Here is a 14,408-nt window from a genome sequence, read left to right as displayed (position 1 = left end):
AGTACGCATTCACCATTCTTGTTTGGTTTTTGACAGGAAAAGACCAATGAAGACGACCAGATGGTGGTCTGCTGCGATTTTGCTGTTGGGGCTCGCTGCGCTTGGCACCAACGGGAGACCCAGCAAGGAGGGATTTGGGTCACCGCCCTATCGACCAGTCGTGAGATTTCGACACAAGGTATTGATTGCCTTTCTGTTTTTTCATGCTGTCCGTAACAGGTCTGTGTGCTTTGGCCAAGTATGAAGCTCATTACACCGGCACCGTCTTCCTACATCATATGACTCTCCTGCGGTTGTTGTTTTTCTGCCCACTTGATGAATCATTATCCCTCCCTCTGAGCCAGAAGACTGTCATTTCAAAAACAACATCAGATTAATGTGAGGAACAGATGAGCAAAGATGAAGACGAGCTTTGAAAGAAGATGCTGGCATGGCATTTTAGCTGAGTGTTTTAAGTAAAAGATGTAATTGAACGCTTATTTATTTATTTATTTATTTATTTTTTTAATAAATAGGACAGGGGGAATGAATGAGAGAAAGAGGGGGAGAGAAAGAAAGAAAACCAAAGGGGAGAAGAGACGGTGAGAGGGGGGGGGGAAGAGAGAAAAAAAAAAAGAACTCCTGGGTCACCTATATGGAGAAAATAAACAAACAAACAAAAAAAAACAAACAGAGGAGACAGCAAACAACAAAGAGCAACATAATAATAGAGAAAACAAAGCACCATCACAATAAACTAGCTAGTCATAGATATCAATATTTACTAAATAATAAACGATATTGTGCAGCACGCAAGATAGACAGCGCACAGTGTGCTTTGAGGCAGCAGCCAAGAAAGCTTTAGTCTGCGTCTGTGAATACCCATGTGTGCATACCTGTGTGGATCTGCATGCTTGCATTCCAAAGGTTTCTCCATGTAATGATCTGCTAGGGAGTGTGGGGGGGCCACAGCCCCGTCCTCCAGGGTGTGAAGCGGGTATGGAGGAGATCAAAACTCCAGACATCCAGAGGCCCCCAGAACACAAGAGACCATGGAAGACCAACAGAGGGGCAGCCGCGCCACTGTTCCAGTAAGAGCTGAGGAGAGTCCCAGATGAGGGCTCGCCCAGCAGCCGCGGAGCAGAAGCCAGGGGGAGTTGCAGTGACGCGCCCGTGAGCTCCGCCGGCCCCCAGCTGTGCCTGAGTGACCGAGCCCCAGGCCGAGAGGCCGGGGGCACCCCACCTCCAAAGGGGCCCGAGCGAGCCCCAGGCCCCAGGCCCCGACAAGCGGCCGCCAAGGAGTGAGCCGGTGTGTACCCGGACGCCCACCCCCAGACACAAAGAACCACCAACACACCGACACCTGAGGGAGTCCGCCACCGGCAGGGGAAGTGGTGGTGGGTGGAGATAGGCCTCCAAACCTTGGAGGGCCTGAGGTGTCCCCAGAGAGGTGGCGTCTGATACCCAACCTGACATATAGACACAGACATACAGGCACACACAGACACAAACATCCATTCCCACCCTCATGCTCTCATATGCACTCACTCCACACTCAACCAACGTGGAGACAGACATAAAGAGACGCTGTACACACAATCACACTCCCCAAGCGTACTCTACAAACCGGGTCTAGGTACCCTTGCCCCTGGAGGGGGGAATTGCACCCAGACCCGGGTGGTGTTACCCTTTTCCCTGCGGTGGGGAGAGGCAGACCACCCCGACTCCGCAGCAGCAGGGAGGCCCCACACCCCAGACCGCAGTCGGACGGCCAACTCCTCCTACTAGCCCTCCCGCTCCAGCAGGCCGCAGAGAATGGGGGTGGGAGAAGACTCCAAACCTCCCTCCACCCGCTCATTGTAGTGTTGATGCATATGTGTTCTAAGGTGCAATTAAAACCCAGGAGGGCATGGAGCTACCTGCCAAGGAGCAGCAGGTAAGCGCATAGTCCCTCCTGCTAGCCCTCAATGACTAAGTGTATTTAAAATTGAGAGGTGGGCAACGACGTCAGGGGTGAGGTATACACCCGCTTATTGACTTAGTAATAGAGGGCAGGCCCCAAAAGCAAATTCCGCCGCTTTTATTAATTTCTTGCTACATCTTAAGGAACAAGATATTTTTTTAAAAAGTTTCTAAAATAAGTAGCATGCTCATTTTTTCTCGTCTGATCCAGTTACAAAACACAGCAGGCATGGATCAATTAGAACCAGACTAGGAAAGAAATTGACTGTTTTGGCAGATGGAGAGTTGAGGAAAACAAATTGTTTTGTCAAGAGGCATTAGTCAGATTGTGGTCCTTCAGTACTCATTTCCCCTAAGCCCCCTTTTTGCAATTATGTTTGCTAGTAAACACTTCTTTCAGTCCAGTCCATGATAAGAATTAGCAGTGACAACAATAGGAGAAAAAAGTTGTTTTCCTTTGTGGGTATTTTTTGTTTTACTCTAAGAAAATCTCTCGTCTCCCGGCTACATTTCATGTTTGTTTATGTCGGTCTGTTACAATCACGTCTGTGTGGAATGAATGGCAAAGACAGTGGTACTAAAGGGCGGGTAGGGTGAGAGGTAGTTAGAAAGAGCGGGAGTCAGAGTGAACAGATGGTAGGAACGTCATTGCGCTGTATCATAGTTGAGTGGGGAGCTGGAAGCGATGCAAAGCTGTTGAATCGACACAATGGTCAAAATCACTTTGACCTTTGAAGAACATTTTTTCACAGCGATGCTTTCTAAACATGTAGACTACACATATCAGCTATTTGGGACTTGTGATTCTTTCTAGCAACATCTAATCTGAAAATTGAGTATTTTAAGAAAGTGAAGCGATTTAAACTTCAATACCCAAACATCTTGTAATATGGTGCCAATAAACTGCAGAGATAGCACTTCTGCCAGACTGCAGTGCTTTATACCAAAGGGAGGCGCAGCAAATGATCCATCATCCACCTCTGCATGGACAGGGATGGATTCCATCTAACACGACCTGGCAACTTTAAAAAAAATCCCCCCAAAAAACGTACCTCTCTAGCGAGTTATATGATTTGTATCTTTCCATATCCTACATATCCGAGGATGAGGCAGAGCAAGAAGAACTAGTTTCCAGGAAAGCAGATGTAATGTCATTTGCTTTAGCTTGTATTTACACTTGGGAAGGAAGGATTTCAGGGATAGGTGGTGATTTTTGAACTGAATTCCCAGACTCATTGTTAAGAACAAAAATATCAACAAGTAGGCAGAGTGGCTTCCAGGCGCCTAAATCTATAAGATTTACTTTTGAGGGCTTGATAAGATGCTTATTTTATGCACTAGTTACATTTGGAATAAAATGAAAAAAATAAAAATATTGTCTAATCCATTCCTCTTTTTGCAGCGAATGTAAAATCCAAAAGTGGAGCTTACTTCTATCCGGGCCTGTGAATAATCCAGAGTTACCTCATCTTACCTTGGGAATGGCTTGATGCTGTTTCATTTTAAAAATATAATTTTTCAGTTTGAGTGGAGGAAACAAAAATACACTCTGTTAAGATGCATTTAATCTGCATTCAATCCAACAGTGCTACTGGGCTGTTTTTGTTTTTTTTTTGACAACATTGGATAATAAAGGAGAGAGACAGGAAGGAAAGGGAAGAAGGAATGACGCCAGCAAAGGGCTCATGGTGGAGAGCAACCCAGAGCACTGCAGTAAGAATTAATCTATGTACATAGTGATCTAGCTCTACCTCAGCACTTCCATTAATTCTGATAAAACAATATGCAAACAACAAATTTCTTTGCCTTGTTGGAAATTTGTTTCTTTCCTAGTTTTGGCTAAAAAAAAAAAAGAGTTACACATGTCTTAAGCAGATAATAAATCAGTGGTAAACACTTCCTTTAAATATTAAGAAATGTTAATGTAAGTAATAAAATGCAAGTGTTTCAGTGATATCTAGTTGTAATGAATATGACCCTTTTCACTTGTAGTGTCTCTTTAATCTCTCCACTGCAACACAGTCCAGTATTTCTACTTTCCCATTACTCTCTCTTGTACTGAAGAGAGTGTACTTTCCAATGTTTTGCAGCACCATGTGAATAAGGCAGACATATTTTCTTTAAGTACTTTTAATCTAACCACCAGTACATTTTGAAGCTGCATGGTGCTTTTTTCTTTATTGTATTCAGCAGTACATTATCTCTTATTGAAACTAACTGGTTTAGACTTTGTCTCTTTTCGCTAGTGTGGTTTGGAACTGCAGTGACTTTAATAATTAAGGTAATGTATACCCACATGTAGCGGAAATCTGACGAGAAGCCACAAAAATGATATATGTGCTTTTCCACTCCAGTGAAATTAATGTGCCAGGCGCTGTGATTACATCTCAGAGGAATGTCATTACAGCATCTGCATACCATTACAATTCGTCTTGCGAGAGGACAGAGGTAAACTGCACTCATCTATCTGCCTGTCAAATGAGACTGTGGAAATTTACAGCCCTTTGGTGGAAAAAAAGCCAAAAGTAAGCCCTTTTTCAAATTATGTCATTGGCCTTTTTGTTGCTTAGAGAATTTCTCAGCTCTTGTCTGGACTGCAGAGAGACTCGGGTCATGCTCTTGTCAATAAAGCTGAGCGAGCTGTGTTAACAGTTGTTTCAAAGTGAATTATTGTGGAGAAGTAATATCAAGTTGAAAAACATAGTCGGCTCAAAATAAAAGTACAGTTTAAAAGTAGATGATAAAGTCAATGAGATAAAATAACAATTTCATATTCTCTAATGTGCCTCATTTTAAAAAAAAAAACTAAAGCTCTAGCAGTGAAATATAGGGATGGAAAATAGCGAACTGTGCTTTGCTTCAAGCTGGGAAGGTTAATGCGATGTCTTTTCCTGTGCTTCGAAGGACAGCATTTGGCTTGGGTAACGTGATCGGACACAACCTTATAAGCTTTCCTCACAAAGAGTTCAGTCACCACGTGGTCATAAACAGCTGGTCATGTGTTCTACTCCCATGTGTAATTCCCATGGCATTGTTTCAGAAATTCACTGTGAAATCCTTTACATGGGGTCAGGTATAGGACACGGATCCCTGCCTGTAGTTATTATGGGTTTTATTGCATACGCCATTTAAAGTGGTGGTTGTTGCTACTCTTAATCTCCTGATACTTTGAGATCTTTCAGCCAAGGTCTTACACGAAGAGTTTAATTGTAAGAATGATGGAGGGCTCAGTGTGCAATTTGTGAAAATCACGTAGAAGTGCCAGGCTTGCTCAGCATGAGGGACTACAGCAATTTCTGTGAGTTTTTGTCGCTTTGACATCAAGCTGTTATGTCAGGACAAACAAAATGGAAGCAAGGACAACTGTGTGTGCAAAGCCCCATCCATCCTGCACTGGCTTGGCCACATGGCAAATCTAGATTAACAGGGGATAAGCAGAGCGAGAGAGAGAGGGAGAGAGGGAGTGGGGGTGGTGGGCAAATTAGATTGAGATAAAGAGACGGGGAATGGGAGGAACAACAAGATTGAACAGCAAAATTCACAAGAAACAGCTTGTTGTACAGTAGCGTCAGTTAAAGCTGCAACAGGCAACATTTGGCCTAAACGTGACTTCTGTCAGTATTATTTCCCCCTTCGTCTTCCTCCTCCTCCCTCTCCTCCTCAGCTGGTCAGTTTGAGCCCCAACCCTTGTCACTCATCTTGATGAGCTGTCTGCTTTCAAATGGCAGCCAGCCCGAAACTGAGGTAACCAGCTTTTGTATCGTCTCCGCAGGGGCCGAAAAGGCAGAGATGCTGTACGGAGCCAGTCTACTAGAACAATAACAATGTGTTGACCTGTGGTTTTCAAAGTCTTTCTGCTACATGGTTATTTTCCCTGTTCTTTTGGTTTATTTATTAATAGTTGTTACTTGTCAACATGATGAGTCTTAGCAATACAACTACTGGCCTCACCATCCTTTGTCAGAAACAGTTTGAACACAGCTACCCACAGACAATTATAAACGGATAAACCATGAAAAGACAGCAACGGTGTTATGATGCAAAGAGGCAAAATTACACATTTGTTTTCTTGAACTTCTTGACCGTGTGAAGCATTTGTTAGAAATTTAAGTATTTATTTGTCTGGGCATGCTGTTGCAGATACAGATACTGTGCATAATTCTAGCAAGGTACAGGTGCTGGATCTGTGCATTACATTACAGCATATTAAGGAAAAAGAATGACTCTCAATTCATGGAATTTAAAATAATCTACTGGAATATGCACATGTCTGTTTTTGTTCACCTGTGTACATTGTTGTTGGATGACCTTACATCAGCCCTGGCAAAAATTGGATTCAGCTCTGTTGTTTTGTCACTCTTCTCTATTGGTCAAACAAATAAACCAGTCTTGCTCATAAGGAATAGTACTGCGTATCGTATTCTGGTCACTTGTCATACTGGTATGTTGCAATTTGTTGTCATATGTTTCCAGATGGAGTGTATTTGGAAGTTGGTGGTCTGGAGAAGTGAGGTTTGTGAGATCTGAAGCGGGAGAAAGAAAAGACAAGGGGGAGGTGTTGCTGGTGGAGTGAGGATGGTTGAGAGACAGTGAGAAACACAAAAAGGGGAGAAAGAGAGATAGATGTAGGCGGTCAGCCAGCTAGCTGTGACAGGAGCAGATGAAGCACGAGTTGTACAGCTGGGTGCTTCACTGTCCCCGGAGTCTCGGGGCAGAAGAGACAGGCCTGCCAGTGGCTCAGGAGAAATCACTCTCTTCAAACGAATGAAGTGTGAACATTGTCTGCTATATGCAAATAAGCCCTATTTGATATCTTCCCTAACTGTAGTGCAATTCTAAATGTCAGCTCCTCTAGTGTGTGTGTATGTGTGTGTCTGTTTGGTGGGAGGGTTATACAAAGAATGTCAGAGAGCCACAGGTGTTTTCTCTGATTTGTATCTGATGGTCAGCAGTGTTTCCTGAAACATCCAGAAAGATGATGAGCAGAAAAAGCTGTTACCACATCACAATGTTTAACTTGAGCTTTAGTGATTGCTGGGTGATGTGCCTGAGCATCGAAGAAACCACGTGATGGATTTTCCATATAATGTCATAGCCACATTGGGGACTGTCAGAGTTATGTATTCATCCTCAACTTTCACAAAGAGAAGGCTGACATTTGTGGTATGTCTTGAAGACCATTGTCCTTAGGAATGCATGGATTGCAAATTCTGGAAACATACCAGGGTAAAATCAAACTTGGACCCACTGCTAGTGCTTTGTAATAAACATGGTAAAGAAACTGTGCAGTTAATAGTAACCACTAAACACTAAGTTACTAATTTTTGGTAATTACTGGTACAGTTACATGTGTTATGTGTTCCTATTGATATTTATACATTAATATTTTGTCATTATAATTAAGAACTAAGAAAATGTAATTGTTTTTCACACTTTTTTGTATTATGTGTTTATTATTTTTTAATAAAAATCAGTTAACCTCTTTTAGATATTGTTTACAATAAATCACTATATCAATATTTATTAGATTATCAATCATATGGATGTTCTTTTGTGTGGGGTAGGGATTTCATTAACAGCAGGGCTCAGTATGTACAGACCCAGTATAGTCTAAATAAAAATATGACAATGTCAAATGTATACACATGGTACCCAGGAAGCAAGATAAGCTGTGCTACTCCTTCAGTCAGAATTGATATTTAAAGTCACATCTCTTGGATATGCTTACCCATATATCTTTAAAACACATTAAGTGCATAATATCCTGTTTTTTAATTGACAGGTAATTAATAGCGCATTAGGAAGAAAATGCACAGTAGGTCGATTTCTGTGCAAACTGAGAAAATGGGTAAACTGCTGTTTTCTTCATGCATTCAGGGACCACAGTTCATTATTGACTGTAGACCCGTTGCATAATGCATCTTCCTCATAACGCCACCCAGCTCGAGCTGCTAGAAAGAGAATCTGATTTTTCTGTACAAGAACGAGAAGGATGAGCTATGCAGATTTCACTGTAGAGAAATCAAATATTTATGCCTCTTTCTTTCGCATTCATGGTTTCTGGAGAGCAGTTACTTAGAATAGTAGTCCTGATAGCAGCATTTTCTACAACTATGCTCAATAAGCATGCAAATCTGTTAAAGTGCGGCTACTCAGAAGGTCCTAGTTGTTTGCTCTTTGGTATATTTGTAATATGTTTTTTCTTTTTCTTTTTTTTTTTACTGCATATTTTTTTCTGTTACACTACATTTATACATTTATTTGTCAATTGAAGAAGCATCTGGACTACTAATTTGGTTAACTTGTTCAAAAAAGAAAGTTAAAACACTTGGATACAATGATCTAAATAGATGTAAATAGATATCAGAAGCTAAAGAAACATATCTAATGACTAAAAGCAAGAAGAAGTCAATAATATGTATTAAATAATATGTAAGTAAATAAAATCTCAGAGCTTAAGGTTTGTCTGTTATCCGTGTAAGTGAGTCAAATTGCCGTGTAAAGGTACACTGTTGTTTGGGTTGTTTATGCAATATTATTTGACATTCAGACATTCAGAGTTCTTGCATTCAGAATGAAGTCCTTAGGCTTTGTGTGATGATTGAGATGTGAAACACCATTTTTCAGAAGAATGTTAATATACTGAATGGACTGCAGAATGTCATTCATCTAATACAAGGACATGTAACTGCACTCATTTACCTTAATGTTGTAGGTTTTGATCTCATAGATCTTATCTCTGTTTTCTTTTTTGCTTTTCCAACAGGATGGCATTCCAGAGAACCTGAGAATAAAAGGTGAGTTTCTGCCTTTGATTCCTCCTTCTTCCTCCTTCCTTCCTGTATGTCAACATGTTGTGTACAAGGGGAGGGGTTGTTGAAGCTACAGCCTAAGTGAAGCACTTTTGCTTTTTTGTAGTATAAAATATTTATGTAGCCTTTTTTTTAACTAAAAGACAAAAAAAGAGCACATTTGATCAAAAACACCACAATAAGAAACCTACTGGGAGCATAACACTCTCTCATCTCCTCTTTCTAAAATTTTATCTCCTACACCAAAAAGATTTCATGCAATGGTCACATTCTTGTACAAAGCTTGACTTTTCACTTATCAAGATATATTTAAACCCTAAATGAATATTTTATGTTACTAAACTAAAATATACAGTAGCCAGCAGCCATTAAATAACAAAACTATCATCAGATACCAAACTGATAAAAGTCGTCGTTCTGAACGCAAACAGGAAAGACGAAAATCCAAAGACAACAGCAATTAAAAAGTTCTGTTTGGATTCCTTCAAAAACTGAAGTTATCAGGTCTGTGTGCAAGAAATCTGGTTGGTATTTTTTTGCTTGAAATGCCTGTGTCTAATTGTAATACTATGAATTGTGACTAAGCTTGTACAAATGTTGAAAAAAAAAGTAGACCTCAACCTAAACTTCGTCAGCTGCATGAAAACATGTTTTCAAGTTTTTGTTTGGAGACATTTTGCAGACCCTCCGCCAACATGTTTTGTATCTGCTCAAAATAGTTTTTTTTCACCAGTATATAGAGGGTTTTTTCACATTATACCATAGACATTTTTCACTCATTTAACCTCCTGCAATGCCAGGAGAATTAGGTCTGAGGGTACCTTTTCACACATGTAGCACATAAAAAGGATAGTCCACAAATGTATATAGTCAGGAAGGGTTTAGGGAAGCGGTGGTGTGGTGAGTAGTAAATACAAGGAAGGGAATGCAGATCAGCGGGTAGCTAAGATGACTGTTTGAATCAGACATGTTACATACAGCTCAGCTGAGTAATATCTATAAAAGTTCAGTGCTGCATTGCATGCTTGAAAGCAGATTAAGTGAGCACTAAATGGTTATACCCTTCAGCGTCTATAATGGGAGGTTTTCTCATACTTTACTTTCAGCTGGGTGTTTTTGTGCAATGAGATATGTTACTCTTGATATGCTCAGTCCATGAAAGTGATTGAATTATATTTCCATAACAAGGAGCCGTGTGAACAAGTTAAAAATGCAGCGCAGAGTTTTCAATAAGCCATTTATCTTTAACACCAAATGCAGTCGTTCTCAGCTTTAACAAAAAAATTTGTGCCGTGAAGGTCCAGCAACCTAAAAAAAGTTGGATAACCTTAACTTTAAATGTAATTTTTTAAAAATGTACTCAGGACACACACACTGTATATTAACCAGTTATTGCATCGATAATGTTCATTTGAGTTTAATGTGTGGCTCTGTTCATTTGCAAAACTTTTCTCTTGGTCAGACAAATCGAAATTTGAAATTCTCTTTGGAAAAACATGCATGTTGCATTCTCAAGACCAACGAGGAGAGGAACCATCCAGGTTGTTATCAGTGCTAACTTAAAAAACCTGCATCTCTGATGGGATGGAGGTGCAACCTGTACATATTGCATTCTGTTTTTACGTACATTTTCCACCGTGTCCCAACCTTTTTTGGAACTGGGTTTCTATAAAATGGTAGGAAAAAACTGATAGTTGCAGCAGTACTTGGCACTATTATCTCCAACCAGCTTCAACTACCTCTGTGGATCTGGACAGTGGTGATGCATTAATGCACCATGCTCTTCTTGCTGGTTGACAGATACATCTCATCTGTCAACCCGTCACCTTTCTAATGTCTTCTCTTTCTCCTCTAAACAAGAGTCAATGTCAGGCAAAAGGTGGTCCTGCTGCCCAACATGCCTGCCACTAAGTGTTTGAAAGGGGCGCTAAATGGACATCTCCCCATTTTTCCTTGCCAGGGAAGGTCGAAGCAGTAATTGTAGAGGGCGCATTACCATAAAGGGCGGCCCCAGCTGTCTGCTGTGATTCACTTTAATGCACCATGTTCTGTAAGCCGAGAGGGGAGCTCTCACTTTGGCCAGTTTTCAGCAAACTCATTTCCAGCCGCGATAACGAGAAGGCAAGCAAACTGTAGGGAAAATCATAAATTATTCAAGTATCACCATGTACATTGGAGCCTTCTCGTTATTGTGAAACTGAGGTTGATTTAGCATTAAAAGGCCCAGTTTTAGAAGCTACGTCAAAATTAACGGATTGAATAGACATCTAGCAAGTCAAGATCAGAATAAAAGTCCCCCCCACCAAATTTAGTTTATAAAGCTGTTGTGGTTTCATGTCACTTTGAGGTAACCAGCAATCACATACATTTATTAGTTTTAAGATGTAGTTACAGGGCAGACATCTGGAGCAGGGCACTTACCTAATTAATGTTTCCTTCACAAATATAACTTGATATTTCTTACTTTAATTAACAGAAGCCACACCGACTCTTCCTGTATACTAAAACAGATGAAAAAGTGTGTTTATTATTCAGCTTTACCCTCACAGAAAATAAATATGCTAGAGTAGAGTATTTTAAAGATGCCACTGTTTATCTCTGGGTTTTCTACAGATCCACTGAAATACAACAACAAAGTCTAATATTATCCACAAACATGGTTATAACAGGAAAAACCCCATGCTTTTTAATTGTGACTCTTTAATGTGTTGTACTGATTGATGTTGTTCTAATACATAAAGTCATGGTAATGCACAGTAAATCTGACAAATTGTAATGTATAGAAAATATGTTGAATATAATCATAAGAATACAAAAAAATACAGATCCAGAAGTTGAATTTGACTTTTTTTGCAGTTGTAGCTTTTATCTTAAAAACCGAACAGTTTGGTGTAGGTATACCAGTAGAAGCTCTAAATAGTGCAAATAGTTAAAGCACAGATCAAAGTGGTAAAAGTGTCTTCAAAATCCTTGGTTTGTCTGAGCAACAGTCCAAAATACAAGACTTTACTGTCATGTGCGATAAAGAAATTGTCAAATATTGCTGTAGATATTATTGCACTGATGAATAGCTTTTCTCTCATAGTTTATATCAGTAACTACTACGTTACTGATATAAACTGATATTTTATAAAATGTCCAAAATGTATTATACAATCTCATCATTGTTCAATATGAATTCTCATTTTTTGATTTTAAGAAGAATTATAAAGGTGCAAGAATCCTATTTTAAAATGCTTTCCCCCTCAGTTTCACAACTAGTTTTGTTGTGTGGTTTATTGAGAAATTCTCTCTGTCTTTTTCCATGTTCATACATACTTGAATGTGTTCTCTTGTCTGAGACTGTTATATTTTTTTACCCTGTGATATACTGGCGACCTGTCCAGCCCTGAACAAGATGAGCAGTTTGTGAAATGGATGGATGAAAATTACATTCCTGCATTTACTGTGGATGCCAAAGCAAAACAAAAAAATCATAGATGGAATGAATGAAGCGCCTTATAAACTCGAACTGAATGTCAGCAAGGAAGAGACAAATGCCAAACGTATTCCAGGATGCTCGGTAATTGGAGTCCCAGAACGAGCACATACCACACTAAGCGAGCTTGTTATGCATACTACAGGAAGACCTTGGGCTGCTGGTGAAATGCAATTTTACAAAATAAATGGGCTGATTTAGTCATATGAAAAATGTGATTGAGCTTTTTAAGATTGTCTTCCCATTCTCATTACATGTAAGAAATGTCATTGGTAGCAGCACTATTAAGATTAATGACTTTTGCTGGTGTAGTGTATAAACAAGACACAGTAAAATAAACTTGCTGGTGTTCAGAGAACCTTGTTTTATTTAGCCAACAATTGATTTTCTTTCATATTAAGATGTATGATTCCGATATTAAAAAGCTTGGTCAGAGAGAGGGGAATAATGTTTTGCATTGGGGTATTTTTGTTTCTCGAGATTTGCCACCTAACACATCCCAAAGTGTCCTTGGGAAAGTTGCTTAACTCAAGTTGCCCCACATGGTGAACAGAGTGCTCATCAGAATGGGAATGAGAACCTCTAAGATTAAATTTACAGCATGACTAATAAAGGAGTTTTAAAACTAATACAAATATTTGGTGATATAAAAACCTAATATTCTGTTATGTTAGCCAATTTTTTCCCTCCCTCCCTTCTGGCACAAAAACATAAATGGATTTTCCTGAAATTGGTTATGTGTTGTTATTTATTAATTTACTTGTTTATGCTCTGCCCCGACTGTAATTCTCACTTAGCGTTTCCTAATAAGTTTAGGGTTACAATTTGTAGTTTCATGTTTACTGTCGTATAGGCTGGCGAAATGGTCACAACATCAAATATTTATTACATTTTTTAGCCCTGTACAGATTCTCGATCCACATCCTTACCCTTACCTGTGGTCATGAGCTTTGGGTAGTGATTGAAGAAAGATTGTGGATTCAAGCAGGAGAAATGAACTTTCTCTGATTGGAGGCTTGTCACTTCCTTCGATTCAGTCATTCGGGAGAGCGTCAGTGTAGAGTGGAGTTGCTTCTCCATTTTGAAAGGACCCAGCTGAGATGGTTAGGGCAACTGACAAGGATGCCTCCTGGGTACCTCCTGCGGGAGTTCTGGTCATGTCATACAGGGATTAGGCCCTGGGGTAGACACAGGACACATATCACTCGACTGGTTCGGGAACATCTCTGTGTTCCCACAGGTGAGCTCGGGGAGTTGGCTGGGGAGAGAGAGGTCTAGGTTTCTCTGCTTAGGTTATTGCCCATGCAACCTGGCCCACCAGATAAGTAGAAGAAAATGGATAGATGGATGACTGACAGACGGACACAATCAACACCCCTTCAGCTGTGTTGAACACTCCGTTACATGTGCTCAAACACACAAAACAAAATACAGGTCAGTATTGATCTAGTTATAGTGAGCACATCCTAGGTTTAGAACCTGTATTCTCACTTGGCACCATAGCCTTGTTCTGTGAGGAAAGCTTTGGAGTTCAGTTGAATCAAACCCAGGCCCACCGGTTAATTATAAATGCATTTTAAAGCAACTATGAATATCTATGAATGTATATCATGAATATCTCTCCGGTGCTTTTCTGTTATTCATATTAATTTTACACGAGTAGTCACCAGAGTCCAATATAAACAACCACACTTTTGTGCTTTACTTTGTATAGTTATTGCTACTTACTTGATGTATATAAACACAAAAATCAAACAATAAAAAACCAATCATGTAATACCATTGAAGTTTAGCAGATGAGTCAAATCTTATACCTGCAGAAAATGTGTTGATTTATGTATTTTTGTTGAGTGAACAGGTGAAGTGCTGACGTGCGAATTTGGCTGCTGATGAAAGATTTCCTTACAGACGTGGACTATTCCTATTAGTATGTTACAGCCTTTCAGATTTGAACTCTGCACAAGAGCAAACATCTTGTTTTGTTTCCTGGCACAAATGTTTATGTTCTTCTAATCTATGTCGTCTCGCGTAATTTATTCATTTGTATGCATGGCAACTGCCTACTGCTTACTCCTACCAAACCCGAGCCCATAGCAGTACATTTGAATAATTCAAAAGCTGTAAACACCAAGCTCTAAATTGTATATTAATTCTAAAATTACACACCACCCCCTGGG

The 14,408-nt window shown here is 39.9% G+C and overlaps 1 protein-coding gene across 2 annotated transcripts in view; it reads left to right on the top strand.

Moving 5' to 3' along the window:
* fstl5 (follistatin-like 5) overlaps positions 1-14,408 on the top strand; it is a 214,931-nt gene that overhangs the window by 36,976 nt on the left and 163,547 nt on the right. For both annotated transcript variants that reach the window (XM_082506093.1, XM_082506094.1), the window contains exons 2-3: positions 37-178; positions 8,708-8,738. In XM_082506093.1, the coding sequence (XP_082362219.1) occupies positions 37-178; positions 8,708-8,738 (173 nt within the window). The remainder of the gene's footprint in view (positions 1-36; positions 179-8,707; positions 8,739-14,408) is intronic.

The sequence above is a fragment of the Aulonocara stuartgranti genome (genome assembly GCF_965226115.1).
Source record: "Aulonocara stuartgranti genome assembly, chromosome: 2".
NCBI lineage: Eukaryota > Metazoa > Chordata > Actinopteri > Cichliformes > Cichlidae > Aulonocara > Aulonocara stuartgranti.
Note: the sequence above shows the minus strand (reverse complement) of the source record. Positions and strands in the feature narration are given on the sequence as shown.